The following is a 19,141-nucleotide window of genomic DNA, read 5'->3' on the forward strand; positions in this document are numbered from 1 at the left end:
CATTCACGGTGTGACTTTCCGTGAGGCTGACATGTTGATGTTGAGGGGAAAACCTCCAGTATAGAGTTAAACTGTCAACACAATGCTGCAGCATTACAATCCAAACACTAATCACACATGTGTACATTAGACTGTGTCAGGCTCAGACTCCCGGTCAGTGTAGCCCTGTCTCCATATCAGCTGTAAGAAAGGTTGTGATTGCAGAGATTGGGCCTCCCTCCTGATGTTTACATTCTCCAGACGGAAGGGAGGATGAAGGGGGGAAAGAGAGAGAGAGAATTACTTACAGCTGCAGTGCTGCAACCTAAAGTCATCCAAGACTTAGTGCTTCTGGGCATGGACACAACATATTATGGCTAACATCATGGTTTAGAGTATGTTTTATTAGGGGCGTTATGTGTATTGTGTGTGGATGAGTGAGGGGCAGATAAAGGAGACTTACATAACATGTTTCAGGCCTGCTGTCTTCGCCTCGCTTTTGTTTCAGTCCACTCAAACAGAACATTTTCCAAGTGTTGATTGTTCTTGCAAACAACAAGCGTAGAGGGATTAAAAATGTGGTGCATTTATGTGTTTCGGGCTGATAATGACAGTCCTGGAAACTGATTGTGCGCCACGAGCCAAGAAAAGAAAAACTCTCGGAAAGTCCGAGAGCTTGGCACGGCTCAAAAGCCGAGGTCTCCCGGGGAGCCAGCCATCATGTTGGTGTTCTGTGAATAAGAAAAACATGCCCGGTGGAGCTGTAATGAGGTCACTTATCAGCCAGGGCATTTGGAGGGTGTGTCTCGCTTCCTCTCAGCGTCCCTCCATCTGTCAGGGAGCGGACAAATGACCTCAACAGCTCCTGCCAATAATGGCATGTGGCGTCAGACTCTGTGACAGGCCTCAAGTTGACTGAAGGAGCAGACAGCAGACAAACTTTATGAAGCGCAGTCTCTCAGGAGGAAACCAGGTCAGATTGTTTCTTATGCCTCTTTTTCTTTTTAACTCAAGTATTAAACTGATTATTCCTGTTTTTTCTGCTTTGTTGGTTACCTTTAGCCCCTAAATGTCACACTTCCACTGCATCACTGTTACAACACTGCTGTTCCAATCATCACGTTGCCCAACGTTTGCTAACCAAGCCACTATATGTGGTATCTCCCCCCTTACATGTTGGTATTGCTAACGCTAGCTGACATTGCTTGTGTTAGCAAGCAAGCATTAGCTACCACTGCTAAGGCTAGCTAGCAAACATTTACGTTGCTAACACTAGCTAACGTTAACATTGCTAAGGCCAGCTAGCTAACATTAGGGCAGTAGAGCAGCGCCCAGCCATTCCTAGGTTTTTTTCAACAAAATGGCAGCTTTTGATCACTTGACGAAACACAGACACCACCTGATAGTAACGGTGTTATACTATTGTCTGACAAACCTCGGTGGAAGCTGTCAGAATTCTTAGACAGACATAAACAAAACAATCATTTTGGAGTCCAACTAAAACATGCACAATAAACACAGTGTTGCAATAAAATGTTTTTGTGTGATGGAAAAAATACAATGGGGGAGGAGATGGTGGTAAAATTGTGTAAGTGTGTGTGTGTGTGTGTGTGCATATGTGTGTGTGTTTATGTGTGTGTAGGGGGTAAACAAGAAAGGGGAGAAGTCATCACTTCAGAGGAACCACAACAGTGCTACAGAGTTCATGAGAAGTATTTGTAAATCACACAGCGTAATTACTTCACAAATCAGAGGGGTTGAACTGCGTGGGGGAAAACACAACAGCTTTTTTCTCCAAACCACATGAAAAGGATTCCATTATTTCAGCGTTAGGCGCTGCTGATCAAGAAAGCCTCTTTGAATCCCGTCCAGAAAAATGGGTCCGGCTAAAGAAAAAACAGGAATGTGCCATTTGTTGGTCTGGTGAATACTAAAAATATACCCAGCATGCAGCCTCTATCAGTTTCAATTACAACTGAACATATCTCTGAGAAAATCTTGCACCACGGATGGTTTAATGGAGTGGGTCAGGACCGGTTCACAAAGATAAACATTATGTCAAGCTCTTGGCACTGGATGTGGACATTTGTTGAACAGAGAGAGCAGCGCTCAGTAATTTAAAGGCACTGCCATGTTTGGTAACATAAGTGACTTTACACCTTGGATCAAACATGCTCCATGTTTGGTTTAGAGAGAAGAAAGAGGCAGAAAGAGATGATAACTATGTTCCCAAAGGATGCTAACAAGTGAGCGTACAGGTAAAAACCCCTCATAACTACCAAAAGGAACATACAACTAGTAAGGTGTAGTCTTTTATCCATTTAGGACAGTGGAAAAGTTATTTAGTAGTCGTCATAACACAAAGAAACTGCTACACAGTTTGTCATAACAAGACTTGGCATGCTCACAAGGACAGTGTTAGCGTGTCGATGTTTGACATGTTTAGCATGTTCACCGTCTTAGTTAAGTATGTTTGCATGCTAATATTAGCGCTCAAACAAAGTACAGTAGGCTTTTTACATTACCTTCAGGGGGACGTGTCTATAATTTAATGGACTCTATTCAATACTATTTTCATACTGGAAAAAAAACCTGCTAACACCCACCAACATCTGGATTGTGTCTTTAATGGGAAATGGTACAATCAACATTTATTCCCTCTTCTAAACACTGTGCAGTAGTCACAGGTATTCATGGCACAACCAACATGACACCTGGATGGACACATAAATGCTGTATGCTATATAACATGTCGGACCTTCGAGAGTGGGCACGCACATAGTTTTCCATCCATCTCTGGTCAGTGTCATTCAGTCGGCAGTGAGTTTGAAAGAGGGACTGAAGTAAACACCACCGCACTGTTACTGTCCACCAGGCTCCTGTAATGTTCCCTGCTGAAAACCAAAAAACAACAAAAAAGATAAAAGGCAAACTTGTATAACGGGAAAAGAGTCGATTGCCTCCTTTTAGTGGATGTATCCGTGTTTAAAACATCCACATATATGCACTCATTTTATTGTTTAAGAGGTACAATAGTTAAGACATTTCACTCATAACCGCAAATGTCAACCTGAAGGTAAAGGAGAGTCAGGGGACCATGAATATGTGTACAGAAATCTGTGACAACCTAATCAGTAGATTATTTCACTGGATAATTGTAAATTTGACTGCCCGGTCATGCTAAGATATAAATCTGCTGATCGTAAGTCATTAGGGTTCATCCCTCAGGTACCATGCATTGATGTCTGTACCAAATCTTATGTTATCCATTCAACAGTTTAGAAATTTCACTCACATACAAAAATGCCACCTTGACAGTGGACTGAAGGAAAAGCCAGGAGATCACCAGTCAGTCAGTTGGTTGTTCATCCTCTGAGGATCATGAAGGATCAGACCAGCAGTTGTTGAGGAATTTCAGCTCGGACCAAAGCATTGAGCTTTTTTTTTTTTACCATCCCTCGACATGCTGGCTAAAAAAACCCAACACACACATGTTCTGTTGGGTATAGTCTTGGGCCTAATTAAGACACTGGAAACGGGCATTTAGTAGTCGTCATAACACAAGACAGCTGCTACACAACAGTACCACCCCTGGTGTGGTCATAACAACAAAAGCACATTTTGCAGTTTATTAAACTAATCAACTCAAATCTCCTTCTGGGCAAAGTGCCTGATCCACAGTGAAATCAATCAGCTTAGGTTACCATGTGAACACACTGGCCTTAAAACCCAGCTCACAGTGTGCTGGTGGGTTCAATGGTACAACCTGTAGATGCCCTTAATATGCTCTGTATGGTTTATTCAGGTTCTGTGGACAAGGCGGTCCATAAGGATAACACAGGACACTAAAAGCAAATTATATAGCTCCCAAGCATTCTCATATGTGAATGTACTTTCCCACTCTGGCATAGTTTCTGTGTGGAGTCTATATTATTGTAGAGAGCCATTGGGGAGAGGGGTTAAAGCCTGGAATGTACAGTATTTCCCCACAGGAAGCTGAGCATGGAAGTATAGCATCGCCCCACGCCCAGGCCTCTCCATCGCACGCACAGTTGGGAGGCTTCTGAATAATAGTACAAAAGTCAAGAGATTCGTCTGCATGTCTGACACAAAGAATAAAATAAATGTCACAGCACGCCGCTTCTCATCTTTTGTGTTTTATTAAAGACATCTTTGATACGTCTTACAGTTTCATACAAAATTTCACATGACATTACAAAAATATCGAAAAGGCATTTTTTTATTAAAAACGTACTGAAGCTGTCTGTCTCGAGAGCTTTGTTTAAAACACAACACTTAATATTCACAAGTTGTCAACATAACTGGGCCACATCTGCCAAGCCTCGCCTCTTTAAAGCAGCATGTTTTACATTTACACAGGTCTCGACACGAAGTCATAGTGGGCGTTTCTCTTCAAAAGATAATACAATGTATTTACACAAAGGATACAGCATTGTACAATATTTATGGCAGCATGCAGAATTTTCTGATGCTGATTAAAGAAGATTTTCAAGACATGTACGGAAAAAAAACACACACACACACACAATGTAGTTTCAGATTTTAACTAAATTAGCAGTGGCGGACTCAGGATGTCTGAGGGGCGGGGGCAAAATAATTCAAAAAGGCACCAGCGCACAGAGAGGGCACTTAATCATGTTTTATCTACCATAGGAGAATCCAAGATGGTACTTTGCTGTGTTATTTTTAACATGGGGGCACTAGCGGGTTAAGGGTTAGTCTGCCAGTGTGAGTTAGGCTGAAGCTTTCAGTCAGTGGTTTTCTATTTTTTGCTTTACATTAATGTCATGCAAACATAATGATTTTCATCTATTTTAATCCAGAGCCTCATTGTATCGCCTTACAAGACTTCATGAAATGAGCCGTTACAATGTGCCTGAATAATGAATTGTTTATTTTTACTGTTTTGCCAAATTGTGCTTTAGTGAGAAGCTTCTTTATAATAACCACTGCTCCAGGGAAGACCCTGTCTTTATTTTAAGTATACATAGGCATATAGTGTATATATATATGCCTGTGAAGCATACTTTATATGACAGTGATGTGAATCATCACTATGATTAGCCACAGTAAAGGACATGTACTGTCTATGACTCTTTTTTTTCCACAGTGTTGTCTCTGGTTACATGTGTCTGTTGGAGCAGGTGCCTGTTCTCTGGCAGAGGAGAGGCACACTTGTACGCTATAAACACTGAAATATATAGACATGACATTAAGACACACTGGCACGCTCACAGAAAAGGCCTCGCCCAAACACACACACACACACACTCACACACACTCTGACCTAACACTTGCGAGCACTCGTCTGGTACATATAACAGACAGTCATTTCATTAAATGGCTCAGTGGGGGCTCGTCCTGCCCAGCAGAAAGAGGCCCACATCCAACACATACGCTCTCACTGTTCTTTCCACCTACTGTAACTTATGTGCACCTTCTAAGAAACACTACATTATGGACATAATAAAAAGGTAAAAGTCTTACAAAGCTTTCCAAAAGCTTCACTTTAGTCGTTCAAGTGGTGAAAAAAACAGTACTGAGTTGAGCTAAAATAGTGCTATAAATCACACATAAAATGCTTACGTTTGTAATAAAACCAAACCAAAACATCATCCTGAATGACATCAAGGAATCTGTTTTTTTGTCATGATTTGTTTGTATTGTCACGAGTGAGTGGCAGGAATATTTTTATAGCTCCCGTTGCTGGATGCAGCTGAGGGGAGAAAGGCAAAAAAAAAAAAGCCACATACAGCTTTGTTTACAGCTGCCGGTTCTCGGTTTTGTTTGGTTTCAAACTTTTGTCCGTGGAAAGGACTTAACAGAGGTCAATCTCCAATAATCTTCATAACAGAAGAGGAACAAAAATCTCTGGTCCTCTCTCATTTCCACATTAACTTGTCTGGTGAGACTGAGGAAAAAGCATGAAGATTTCCGTCGAGAAAGCAAAACGGTGCTTGACTGTTTTCCATGGCCTCTTCTCATCCTCTGAGATGTTCAAGATTTGTCTGCATTATCCAGTTATTGGCCAGTGGCTGAAGTAGTGATTTAAATGGCACAGGTCAGGGTTATGTACAGTCAGTCTGCAGTCTTTTCTATGCCATGATGAGATGATTGCTCCGCTCTCTGATGTCTGCTGGAGGAACAAGATCTTTCTTTACTGGGGTTGGCAAGAGGGTGGAGCGTCTACCTTTGGGCTTGAACAGATCAGACACAAAGAAGACCTGTGGAGGCAACAGGAAGAAACCTTGAACATTTCAACCACTGTTGTTGAAAGTGGCACATTCAAAATCAGAAAAAGATTACATTACAATCATCATTATTTCTAATTAGAAAGCTACAAATAACTAATTAAATTCATTTAAACATCATTCTTAATATGTAATGTAATCTAATATGGACGATACAATATTACTACATGATAGAAGCACTCACTATGCAGTAGGCCACCAGGGCTCCCTGTACAAAACCAACCAGGACGTCAGTGGGGTGGTGCTTGTGATCGGAGACCCGGGACAGGCCGGTGTAGAAAGACATCATAATGAGGGTGAACTGGGTCAGAGGGCGCAGCAGGCGAGCTCCGTGCCAAGTGAAACGGGACTGCAGGTAAAACTGTGAAAGAGACACAAGTGTGAGTTGATGTAGATAGAAACGCTTTATTATCTAAGTAGGGAAATGTGTTGTTCATGTGCTGTGTATCCAAACACGGTACAAGAAATGAGTGTGTATGTTAAAACAATTCAGTAACTCACCACCAGGTACAGCATGGTGTACATGGAGAACGATGCATGTCCAGAGAAGAAAGACTTCCTGAGAAGAATAGAGGACAGTGAGGGTTGTAGCAATGCTGTGACTAGACAACACACATACAATTATGTTTACGTTAAAGGATGAGTCCACCACTTTTACACATGCCAGGTGCCAGGTTTTGATAAGGAAGAAGAATGCGTGGGATTGAATAGCTTTGCTGTATTGATTTTTATAATTTGTTTTCAGACTTTCCATAATGAGTTCAGCAGTGTTATAGGAGTGCAATGCTAGACGAGTGGGCTGCTTTACAAAATCTGATGCACTGAGTGACATCACTAGTGGTAATTTATCAGATTACAGCTTCCTTTTGGAGCCACAAGAGGCTTCAGATCACTTTTTCCACACATGCAGCAGTATTCCCCAAGACCTGTTCACACACTTTAATGTTTAAAACTGGTAGAGGTACCCTTTAAAAGACATTGCATACAACATGTTTTTAACTATTTCATTTAATATATTTGTAACAATTTAAAAATATGTTTCTAGAGTTTAGCGATTACCTGGCCTCCTGAACTTTGCCCTCTGGCCCCTGACACTGGTAGTCAGTGATGTAGCCCAGCGAGCAGTTGATAGTGGTGAAGTCAGGTTTGCACACATCGAGGAAGTGAGGGCGCAGACGGCCCACTGACACTTTGGCGATGTCAGTGAAGGACTGGCTGATGGCGCAGCCGAAGATGAACACGCCCACCTGCTTGTAGAGAGCAGAAATGTAGGGGTTCCCTACAAAAGACTTGGATCCCTCGTTCAGGAAGTAGATCCTGTAGCTCTCCCCGATGATGATCTGAAGGGACAGAAGAGAGCAGTGAATATCAGGAGTCTGACTTAGTCCCAGCCCAAGTTTCCAACCTAATTTCTATCATTCACATCTCTGGAGTGCCAAGTGACAATGTGTTAGTGCAGCAGGACCACATTTTTTTATGAGGAATGGGACAGGATTTTGAAATCATGTTACTTGAACAGAGGAATGTGTTTAGCCAGGAGCATCCTATTAACTTGTCTTTTTTCTTAATTTAGACATTTTTGACATTAGAAGAACACTAGAAATAACAACTATAGAAAATGTAATCTAACAGTGCTAAGCTCTTGGAAATGTGCCTCTAAGTGTATGATTGGCTGAAGGTGGATATTTGGGACCTGGCTGGCAGTCAGAGTGGAGAATTAAAGTTGTGTTTGTGACTGAAATAACTTTTTTTCCAGATCAAGGTGTTATTATGAGCAGCCAAAACATATTCAGCGATGTCTCCTGAAGTGGTTTGAAAAGGGCTAATTTATAGTTGAATGTGTTTACCTGTGTCATTTTACTTCTGAGACAAAACAGTGAGGCGACGTGGGAGGCAACTGGAACTGTCCGCCATGTATAGTTTTCTGTAAGTGTGTAAATAAACCACCGTCTAAAACCGCCGATTGACGTGTAAGGCCGCTGAGGGGGAGGTGGACAGCCATAACTCACAACAGCTGTTGAAGCCCAAAAAACTCCTTCCCAACCCCCTCATCCCCTGTTGTCTCCCAGCAGCTCAGAAACAAAAGTGTGGAAGAGGAGTCAGAACGAGAGTGTGGGAAGTTCCAGGGTGAAAGTGGAGGGATGGAAAACAGGAGGATCGAAAGTAGAAAGAGCGTGTAAAAATACAGGAGTGAAAGGTAACGGAAAGGGCAAACAAGGAGAGGAGGAGAAAGGGGAAGAAAAAGGAAGGTGAGAGGAGGAATGAGTGTAGAGGGAGGCAGCGGGGGAGGCACCGCTGGTTCTAATCAGCAGAAACGCTGAGCTAGGCGATGTGTCTGATTTTGGTGGCCAGACTCCACCAGGCGAACGTCGGGGGCACGTTTATTTTTCACCGCTCTGTCTGTCTCTCTGAAACGGATCTGGTTTCACGAGGGATGTCGGGCTGTTTTCATGTTAGTATCTCGATTTCATCAGACATTCTTCCGAGGGGCGCAGAAAATGAGTCTCATTCTGGGAAACACTCTCTGCAGAGGGATAGCCTTTACCAGAGATTTAACAAGCTGATAGAGTGAGCTGTTTCCACCATCCAGGCCTTTGGAGCCAGCTCGATAAAGCCCAGCTGCTTCCATGGGAAAGAGGGACGGGGGAGAAAACACATCTGGTTCCCCTTGTGTGAAAGATTTAACTGTGTGAATGAATAAATGAATTGGCTTTGTAGGATATGTAGCTGTTGCACTGAAACCTCAAGAGATAATCACGGGGGCAACGTGTTGATTTGTGGCCTCACACCATGGTATTTTCACATCTTCTTTAAAAAACTCTGCATAAATTATAAAGGATGTGGCCTTTTCTGTTTCTCAGCTCTGTTCAGTGGGAAATGGAGCACTAAATGAGTCAATGTTGGTGTTTTCTGGTTCACAAAACACAAAGGCCAGCCAAAACACTCTAGGGGGGAGATGGATTGTAAAGTCACGTTTTGCTCGGGGAAAATTAGATATCTGGCAAAGTCTTCTTGTTTGGGGCCTTCACCACAATTCCGCCCCACCAATTACTGTATTTCAACGAACAACCATTGCGTCAACCATAATTACACAGAGCTAGCACTCGTTCTCACCATGAAAACCCCTGTGGCCCCAAGCCCATGGAGGAGTCTGCTCTCCAGGAGGAGGGCACTTTTGGCTGCAAGGAGTGACAATGGAGCATCCAAGCCATGAGGCCGGGCACCTTCCCACTGCAGGTCTGCCAGGTGCCAGCTGTACATGCTATGGCAGTGCTGACTGAGTAACACCACAGGGCAACTAGACGTTTTCTGAAGAATTTTTTTAAGTGTGCCCGCTGTTTAGTGCACGTACCACGAGTTTGTTTTTGCTAGTCCATGGCTAAAATATGACCTATTCTTGGCATTTCTAATGTGGTGGCTGTATGCTAGTTGTTGCTAGCTGTCTAGCACATGGTTGCTAAATAGTTGTTAAGGTCTGACAAGTATTTCTTCAGCTAGTCGTTTGCCAAATAGTTTCTAAGGTGTTATAAGCATTTCATGTTTGGTAGCTAGTTGGTTTCTAAATTGCTTTCAGGGTGTTGGCAGTGGTTCAATTTATAAACTGGATTTAGTTGAGACAGATAGAGACAAATCTAGACATGTAATGGTCCCTTTGCTGTTGCCTAACTTAATGATCCATAATTAAAATGATTTGGATAATAGCTCTATACCCCATCAGAGACATGTCAACGGGCCAATGTGTGAAGGAAAACAATTAGATGGAGGGACTAACTTACCAGCTAGGACTACCGCAGTAATGTTTTTCTCCTTGTTTTTTTCTGTCTGTGTTTTGTGTGGTAGTTTTCTTTCCTTATGTGCAGATACGGATGTCAGATTTTTGGGTTGTGTTATGTTTTGCTACAGCAATTTAGTAGAATTGCTGAAAGGACTTAATGGACAAAGGTTACTGCTATCGTACCTTGTCTACATTGACCACTGCAGCACAACAGAAACTGTGTGTTTGTATCTACACTGGATTAGTTTACCCTCAGTGCTGCTGTGAATTCAGAAGTGTTTTGAAAGAACTCAAAGGCGAGTACACAATCATGAACCCAGCCTCATTTCCATCCAAAATACCCAGAACTTGTAGTCCCAGGAACTACTTTTCAAGGAACTAAAAGGTTAATTCAGCTCGTTGTTGTCTGAGTTTCTACTGCAGTCTGAAGTCGTGTTAACATTGTGGAAAATGAATCCGCTGACATTTCAAAAGCAACAGCGTTCTAAAAAAGTTCCTAGTCTGAGCATCAAATTCCTGCATTTGAAATGCCACTTTTGAAGGACAAGCAATGGCTGTAAAAATGTTTTGTAGTATAGAGAAGCGTTCCTTAAAATGGAAGCACAGCTGAGAACCGTGGCAAAAAAACATCAAGAGTAGGCATGGTATTTTGACCTTTAAGCAAACGGAGAAAAATAAAATGGAATGACTGGATGTTGGGACGGTTTAGAGTACTTTGGATAGAGCCTCACCGTTTTCTCTCAGAAGAATGGAACAAACAACTCAACACTCCTCTTTGTTCAAGTGCCTTTATCACCCGAGTCATCTAAAGCCCCTGAAGAGAAAGCCTTAAACAAATGCTGATGACTGATTTTATCTAGAATCTCCTGAAGCCCATCAGACGGACTGATAGCACAGGTATGGGGAGGTGTTGTTTCAGTCATCATGTAGGATTATCTCAGTTTATAACCACAAAGAGTCAGCAGTCAGAAAAGGCCCTGTAATGGAGTATTTCTCTGAACATGAGTAAAGCTGGAATGTGAGTGATTTGGTTGCAGAAAAACACAAACATGTTGAAAACCGTGAAATCTCTACATCATTACCATATTATCACGTATTGATGGAATTGTGACTGTTATTATAAACAAATCAAACATCTACTGCACACATGAGAGACATTAAAATGATGAGAAATCATGTGGTCGACATCTAGTATCAAGTGTCAGTTGGTGCTGCTAGTGACAGTGAAGGCTGCTGAAACATAAGAAGTGATGATGACATTAGTGATCAGAGTGAGGTGACTTACAGAGAGGATGGTGATAAGAATGCCAGCAGCGCTAAGCACACCGTCGCTAATGGTGTCTCCATTTTTGGCCGGGTACTTGATGGACTCATCATGGCAGTAAAACCCTCTACGGTAAGGCTGAACAGCGCTGGTCTCAATGACCAAGAAAGGTAGGCCGGCTAGTGTGAAGAAGCAGTGAGCGGCACAGAGAGAAAGAAGGGTGGGGTGGGGTGGGGATGGGTGAGGGAGAGAGAGATGGAGGTGCTGGGTTAATGAAACGCAAATTACGGAGGTCGCAGGTACGAGCAAGAGGCAACGAGGGAGCATCCGGGACCGGCTCAATCCATCCTGAGGTTGTTATCTGTGACTAAACAACAAATAATGACTCCAACTTTGTTCAATTATCCGTATTTGTGGGGATTTTTGAGCAGAACTTTAGGAGGAGGTCAGGAGTGGACCTTCAAGTTCAGCAAATCTTTGTTATTTTTTCTTGATTAAAACAGTTCAAAGTTTAGTAGTGAAATAAATGCGAAAGCAAAAGCAATGGCTGCCTTGGCTCTAGGGTTGAATATCAAAATGGTTGGCAGCAATGTCGTGTATACACGATTTAAAGCTAATGAGGTACAACATGCATGAGTCAGAGTCTGTCTGAACCAATCGTCTTTTGAGGTGTCACAAGCCAACCACTGGATGAAGTGAGTGTCCCAACATATGCTCTCCAGTTCTCTTGCAGTACCACAGCAGGACTTACTGAGACCACGGGCACACTGACGCCCACGGCTGTGAGCACAGTGTTGGACACCGTGCTGCTCTTATGGGTCAGCCTGATGCTGTCGTCGTTGCAGAAGAATCCTCTCTGGTAAGGCGGGAAGGGAGATTTGTGCAAAAATGCAGCAACAAGCAACACTGTATGGTTGGACACACACGAGCAGACGTCAAAGAGCTGCATCAATGGTCGTTATCAACAGGAAGACAGACAGAAAAGCAAACAAAGACAGAAATCATACAGTCAGACAGAAATGTATTGCAGTTATTTATCTCATTCTGTTTTCAAAGGGGACACTGAGGCTTTCATGAGAGAGACAGCCACAATAAACAATATAACATCTGTTGGAATGAATGGAAAAATCAAAGCTACGCCATTGTTCATAGACTTTAGTGAACCTTTGATACTTAAAATAACATCAACTGATCGCAAACAGGCTGAGTTAGAGCCAAGATGATTGGATGTGTCATGTTAAGAGAAACCATTGCTGCTAAATGGCCAGAAAAAAAACCCCTAAAACACTATCAGAGTCTCCCTTCCTTGCTTCCTGGCTTTCAAGTGCACTTAAAAAGGCCCACTTTAAGATGCCTCGGGGAGTTTCTGCGTCTGATCAATTTAGTGTCTTTCACCACTTAATGTGGCAAAAGGATCTTATTTATCTGCTGACAACAAACACAGAGTGGGTGTAGCTAAGATGTAAGCCAAAAACGACAGCTTATTTTCCCCATTTACCAAAGGCTTCAATGGAAGGACTGAAGGGACTTTGAAATTTGAGTGTGTTACCCAGGAGAGGCCTCAAATCTCTGACAGAGTTTAGAAAATACACTTTCAAATCACTTCAAAGTGGCATTTAACTGATGGTGTGGCTTTCAAGTCACTCCAGAATAATTCTGCGATCTGTCGATACAAAGGAAAACAAACATGAGCGCTCTTTTTCTCTCTCTCTGTCTCAAATGCTAAAAAGCACCAGGGTGCAGGGGTCAGTGCTGAGAGCTGCTGACGGCGGGACGGTTGTGGTGATGGCGGGTGGGGGGGCAATGATTTCTAAAACCAAATGTCAACATACGCCTCAGTTGCTGAGCCCCTCAACCCTCCACATCCACACATACATACACAGCTGACTTGGCCTTTGAAGGTCCAGCTGGGTTGTGCTCAGGTTACAGACAGAGCTCTGCTGCCTGATGGGAACTCCAGAAACTTGGCCTTCCCTCCACATTCAGCAGGATTCACATTATTAACTTTCTCGTTTTCATTCTCGCTCTTCAAACAAATACCCGGACGGAGCTACGATCGGTTCCTGAGCTAGTCTGGTGGTGAGAGAAAGAGCAGGGTGGTATGTCTATAGTTCTGTAACTATACAAATATGCAGTACTTCCAAGTCCAGTACCTTAAATCCTGAATGTCTGACCCCTTCACTTTGCTTAGCCTGGTCAGAACAAGGGCCGCGACTAACGATTCCTATCTCCATCTATTTATCTGCTGATTATTTCACAGTAATTATTTAGTCTGTAAAATGTCAAAGATCATCACAAAGTCCCACAGCCCAGAGTGACGTCTTCACATTGCTTCTCTTGTCCAACCAAAACAAAATCAGCAGATCTCAGGAAAAATGTCCTTTTTTTTCTGTGAACTGTCCCTTTAATAAGCTGGAACCAGCAAATGATAGACATCTTTGCTTGAAAAATGATTATGTATCAATTATCAAAACAGTTGGCAACTAAATGGTCTTTGATCGATTAACAAACTAATAAGATTAACTGACTGACTGTTGCAGCTCTAAACCGAACCACACGGGCCTTCTCAAGTGGAACTTTGGCTGTCCGAACAACAACAAGTAAAAAAAGAAAAAAAGCGTTCGCTGCTGAAAGGGCTGGATGTGAAACACGTTAACCTGAGAGTCCCGACTCCTGCAGACGCCTCTAAACACATTCATAGACTCCGATACAAACCACGAGGCTAGAGGCAGAGGGCAGAGACTGATGGAGAGAGACAATGATCCAGCAAATAGATTGATGAAATCTAGTGTCGGCAGCTATATTAAAGGGACCTGCCTGGGTCAAGTGCCTTAAACAGCTGATTGGAAAAAAGGGGAAAAAACACACAACAACAACAAAACTATGTCAGGACCTGTTTTCCAGACATTAAGCTGTGTTATTTTCTTCTCCGCTCAGTCCTCTGACCCCCTCCATCCGTCTAAACAGTGCAGCATCAGCATTGAGTACAGCGTGTCAGGATTTTCCCCTCCTACCCTCTTCCTCCTTTCCCGCTTCTTACAAGTCGGGCGGAGGAGGAGGAGGAGGAGGAGGGGGAGGGGGAGGAGGAGGAGGAGGAGGGGGTCCTTGTCCTGCCAACAACAACACCAGTCAGCAGACGTGGGTATGTCTTTTGCATGAGTTCAACATCGACCCAAAGACAACAGAAACAAACAAAACAGAATCGGAGCTGGATGGAGGCTTTTTTTTTTTTTTTATCCCTGAGATTTCAGTTCCTAATGTCAACATCAGGTGTCTTTTATTCAGTTTTGCCCTGAAGCAGTCTGCTTAACAAGCAACTGGGGAGCCCTAACTGAAAATAAGCAAACACCGTAAATGAAGAACGATGATGACTTTTCAGCACATCAGCGAGGAGCTGTCTTACATCAACAGATGGGAAAAAACATATTATTATTAAGACACACTTGTTAGTATTTTCCTGCCTGTTTGCCTTTCCCCCAGTTCAGCACTGGCAGCTCCGTGTAGCTGCAGTTTGTGGAAACTAGAATCAATGTATAAGCCTCACGCTGGATTAAATCCCCCACCATATTTTGGAGGCATTCGCCAAAACACCAAGTGTGACTATTAAAATAAACAGACGCACATTTTCCACTTGCAGGGATCTCTCACTGTCTGCTGCAGAAATGTATACATGTCTGAGGTAGTTGTGGTGTATACACAGATGCAGTTGTTTTTACTCTCAGCAGCCCCCACACGACCTGCCCCCCGTCTGTCTGTCTGTCTGTCGGCCTGCTGCAAAACTTAGCTCATAGTTCCACTGTGGAAGAGAAACCAGGCCTGCCTGCTTGGGTTAAATAAAAGGGCATTTCAACTGAGCTGCTAGTGGCTATATTTGCTGCTTTCCTTCCGTTATTCTGCTCTATTTATTCCTCATATTTAAAAAGAAGGGAAGGTTTGACACACAAAGCAGTTTACAACTTACAGATCTGTTCCTCCTCTATTCCCAAAGCCTCCAAATACCCACACAAACAAAAGTAATGCTGACAATTATTGGCACTAACAAAACATGTACATGAATACAAACATAAACACATCATACACAACATTGTCAAAGATAAACAACATACATGTAAAATGTATGTACACATCTCAATTACAAAATTATTGCAGACTTCATTCAGCACTTCCTGTGAAAAAATGTTCATACAGTTACGTAGGATCAGTTTATTCTAAGGTTGACCAAATTTAAGCATTTGAAACCGCAGATATCATCGTGGGACTCTTTCCTCTTTTCAACGTGTGATAAAATGTATCACATATAGCTTTCAAGTCTTTGTTTTACTTTTGGTGTTTCATTAGTTGTTGAGGTTGAAAAATTGAAATGTCTATACAGCCACGATTGACCAGTCTTTTAAATGAGACTAATGGCCCAGAGCCATTTTATAGCATTAAATTGTTGTTGTTGTTGTTGGCTGTTATAACTGGACAGTATGGAAGCTCATTTCCGCTTTCTCAAGACAATAAATTAATATCTCAAAATAATGACTTTTTATCTCAAAGTTATCACACAGTATCTCAAAATGAGAAACCCTCTCGCAACAATGAATTAGAATCTCAAAATAATGAGAAACCTTACAGAAAAATGTACTTTACATTGATAAAAAAAATAGGCTTCTCTGGTGCAGCACTTGTCTGTTTCAGGACTTCAACTAAAACTGGCCCTATCCGCTCAATTTACTACTTCATCTGACACTGACACTCCTTTTACTGCTTTAAGTTGGACTGGATCCTCAGCTCTTTTAAGTACTTCACTTCAACTAATGCTTTAACTTCTTTCAACCCTTTTCAGCTCCTATAACTCACTGTATATCAACTGACAGTTCGATGTCTTTCAGTATCTGCATCATTTCAAATGCTTAGAGTGCAAATTTACAGCACATTTGATTTAGTTCAAGCTTCTCTCATCTTAAAGGGTCAGTTCAACCAAATGAGAAACACATTTTATTTGCTGAATTGGCAGGATTACCACAATATAATGCCACAAGCACAAGATACCATCAACATTAAATGTTGGTTTTTGTTTTTGTAATTTGAGCGATCTGAACATTAAACAACTGTCCACGATGTTGTCCTGGTTAAAAAAATAAAAATAAAAATAAGGGCCTGTGTTCACAAAACCTAAAAATATGGATGCAATTACAGGTGATCAACCACTTTTTACTTTCTGCTGAACCGGGGCAAAAGCACTGGGAAACATTATAAGACGATTAACTGGAAACATGAAAGCCACCTGCCACGGCTTATTGTAAACTGAACCTGATCACCTCACCAGAGCTCTGAGGAAAGAAACAAAATAACAGCCCTTTGCTTTACTCAAGTTTCTGTTTCAATCACCTCTGAATGAGGATGAATTCCAGCTCATGTTATTTTTACTGTCACTGTTAGTCTGCTGGGATCAGTGACTTGAGATTATCTATGAGCATAAGAAAAGAGGAGAGATTTATCTCCGGATGCAGTTTTACTGCAAATAAAATCAGAGTGAGAGAATGGAAGAGTGGTGATTACCAGTAAAGACCAACCATTTCCTCCTTGTGGCTGCTCTCTTTACACCACATCTTTATCCAAACAAACACTGGTGGTTTGTTGACAAGCTTCTCTGTGGGGAGTTATGTACATAGAGAGCAAATCATGGGGATTTACCCTCCATAGAGACAAAAACTACACCAAAACTAAACATAGCTTGTCAGAAAAGGACTGTTTATGCTGTAGGTCTTTCATGGGATTGTTTCAACAATGGTGATTTTCCCAGGCGGTTGCAACAATTTTAATTTTGTAGCACTGATATGCTGTTTGCAATCATGTTCTTCCACTCATCTTGCACAGGACACATTGGAAACATTTGGTTATACCGGAGAAAAAATGGGGAAATTAGTGAATGATCAAAGGTTAAGCCCCAAGGACTGGCAAACCCTTTGCAGGACTTTTGGGTTCAAACTTCAATGCAGAAATGTTTCACCCACAATAATAACTTTAACCTGCTGTCTGCAGCTGCTGAAGATCACAGGACCTGTGCTGATGAACATGCACACACACTCAGGTGTGACCTTTTCACCACTTCCCTTAATTACTCCACACACACTTATATATTAAGCCAGATGTTGGGATCAAGAGAATTCCTGTCGTGTGGAATGTGAGCCACTCTGGAAAATATAACGAGGAGTCAAAGCAAGCGGCGCTCCAGTACAGGTGTGGGTGGAGACCAAAGAAATACATCCCTCCAGGAGCAATTTATTATTTCTCTCTGACAGCACTATTTTTTTTTATTGGTGGGGTTCTGAGGAAAACAGACTTCCTCTAGCTAATGTAATTTTTGGAAAATATGTAGCTTAATAGCGGTTACAGCTAAATGTGTAGGCTATACTTGGTGATGGGACATCACTTGTTGCTCAGGCAACACTGTTTGTCGAGCTGGTGTAACTTTAGGCTAACAAAAAGTGTTTTAATATGTGAATTAGCTAGGATAACATTAGTTGTTTTGGCAACATTTCATAATAACCATTTATTAATGGTAAATTCAAAGTTAATTAAGTCTTAAGTACTAGTTATTTCACTTTTTAAATCGTGTTTATAGATGAACTATGCAGTATTTATCAACCAGTTATACTGTGAAAGTAAGTATTAACTAATGTTTAATTAACCCAAAATTTACATTTGAAAAAAGTTATTATTAAGTGTAAAGCTATTAGTCTTCTCTATCTTCATAGTTTCAATTCAGTTTAATTTAGCTAATAATTAGCTAGCTTAACCCATCAGGACATTAGCAACAGAAACGTCATTTTCCTTTGTAGTTGACGAAGTACAGGTGAAGTTAGGCAGTCGTATTCATATAAAACATCTTCAATATAACAAGAAAGCTAAAGTGAATATCATATCATACGTACAGTACATGAAGGTAAACATACAGTAACTTAGCAGAGAAACAAGACAGTTAACTTTAGCTTTACCACGATTAAAGTCAGGTAGCTAGCTTAATGTTGAAAACGGTATTAGTTACATTAGATACATTGGGAGATTAGTAAAAGCCATAAATGCACAGTTGAGCACCAGAAGTGCTCGTAGTATTGTGATACACGTTACTGAAGACAGTACTTAACATACAGTGGGACTCTTACCTAGAAACAAGCAGAACAGATCCACTCCCACCAGCAACTTTCTCCTGCTGTGGTCTTTGCAGTTATTGTTGTTCAGTGAACTCCCGCCGTTCCTCGTCTCGGCTGCCATACTCTTCTCATAAATCAGACAGCGTTGCATTTAAAGCGTGTTTTGTGGTTCAGATAAAAACGGAATGAAGAACTTGTTTCTAGCTTTTGCTCTGCTTCGTTTATCTTCTATCTACTTTTCTACTTGAATCCTAAGGAGGAGTAGTCATGCGAGTCTGTACTGATGCTGGTCTGGTGAGAGAGTGACGCTAACCACCGGTTCCTGTCTGTCCTCTAACAATCACAGCTCGCTTTCCTCTAACTTCTGACCATCCTTTACTCCTTTCCTTGGATGTAGTGAGAGTCCTGTGACAGCCCCTCCAAGAAGCCACTCCTCCAGCCCCTCCTCTTTCAATTAATGCCATATGGCAGCTCCTTCACACTGCCTCGTTCCCACACTCACCTCTTGGTGCTGCAGCACAGCAGTAACAAGGGGGATTTCACAAAGCGTAGTCAGCCAGATGACAATGAAAATGTCTCAGGGCAGAAGCACATCACTGTTTCCTCTGTGCAAACAATTCTTCATTTGTCCTCCATCGGTCTGTGGTCAGGCCCAAGATATGATTCAAGTTGAGGTTCAAGTGCTACAAATGTTTTTAATCATAATATTACA

At 41.9% G+C, this 19,141-nt stretch overlaps 1 protein-coding gene across 2 annotated transcripts; it reads right to left on the bottom strand.

The window, feature by feature from the left end:
* Positions 1–4,120: 4,120 nt before the first annotated feature.
* LOC311267275 (phospholipid phosphatase 3-like) lies at positions 4,121–18,832 on the bottom strand. 2 transcript variants are annotated; one of them, XM_084370246.1, is made up of 6 exons: positions 18,442–18,832; positions 11,312–11,469; positions 7,311–7,591; positions 6,753–6,810; positions 6,436–6,612; positions 4,121–6,224 (listed from the first exon to the last, which is right to left on the bottom strand). In XM_084370246.1, exons 1-6 carry the CDS (start codon positions 18,578–18,580, stop codon positions 6,096–6,098), a joined length of 942 nt encoding a protein of 313 aa, XP_084226372.1. In that variant the 5' UTR covers positions 18,581–18,832; the 3' UTR covers positions 4,121–6,095. The 2 variants fall into 2 exon arrangements, with proteins under 2 accessions (XP_084226372.1, XP_084226373.1); XM_084370247.1 differs by lacking the exon at positions 11,312–11,469 and adding an exon at positions 12,042–12,196.
* Between the last annotated feature and the right edge of the window lie 309 nt (positions 18,833–19,141).

The sequence above is a fragment of the Pagrus pagrus genome, assembly GCF_965226575.1.
Source record: "Pagrus pagrus genome assembly, chromosome: 12".
Taxonomy (NCBI): Eukaryota; Metazoa; Chordata; class Actinopteri; order Spariformes; family Sparidae; genus Pagrus; species Pagrus pagrus.

Coding starts and splice junctions, on each gene's coding strand:
- LOC311267275 (XM_084370246.1), bottom strand. CDS start 18,580: ATGCAACGCTGTCTGATTTATGAGAAGAGTATGGCAGCCGAGACGAGG. Junction 11,470..18,441: donor TCTGTTCTGCTTGTTTCTAG/GTAAGAGTCCCA, acceptor TCTTCACACTAG/CCGGCCTACCTTTCTTGGTC. Junction 6,811..7,310: donor GGCAAAGTTCAGGAGGCCAG/GTAATCGCTAAA, acceptor TATTCTTCTCAG/GAAGTCTTTCTTCTCTGGAC.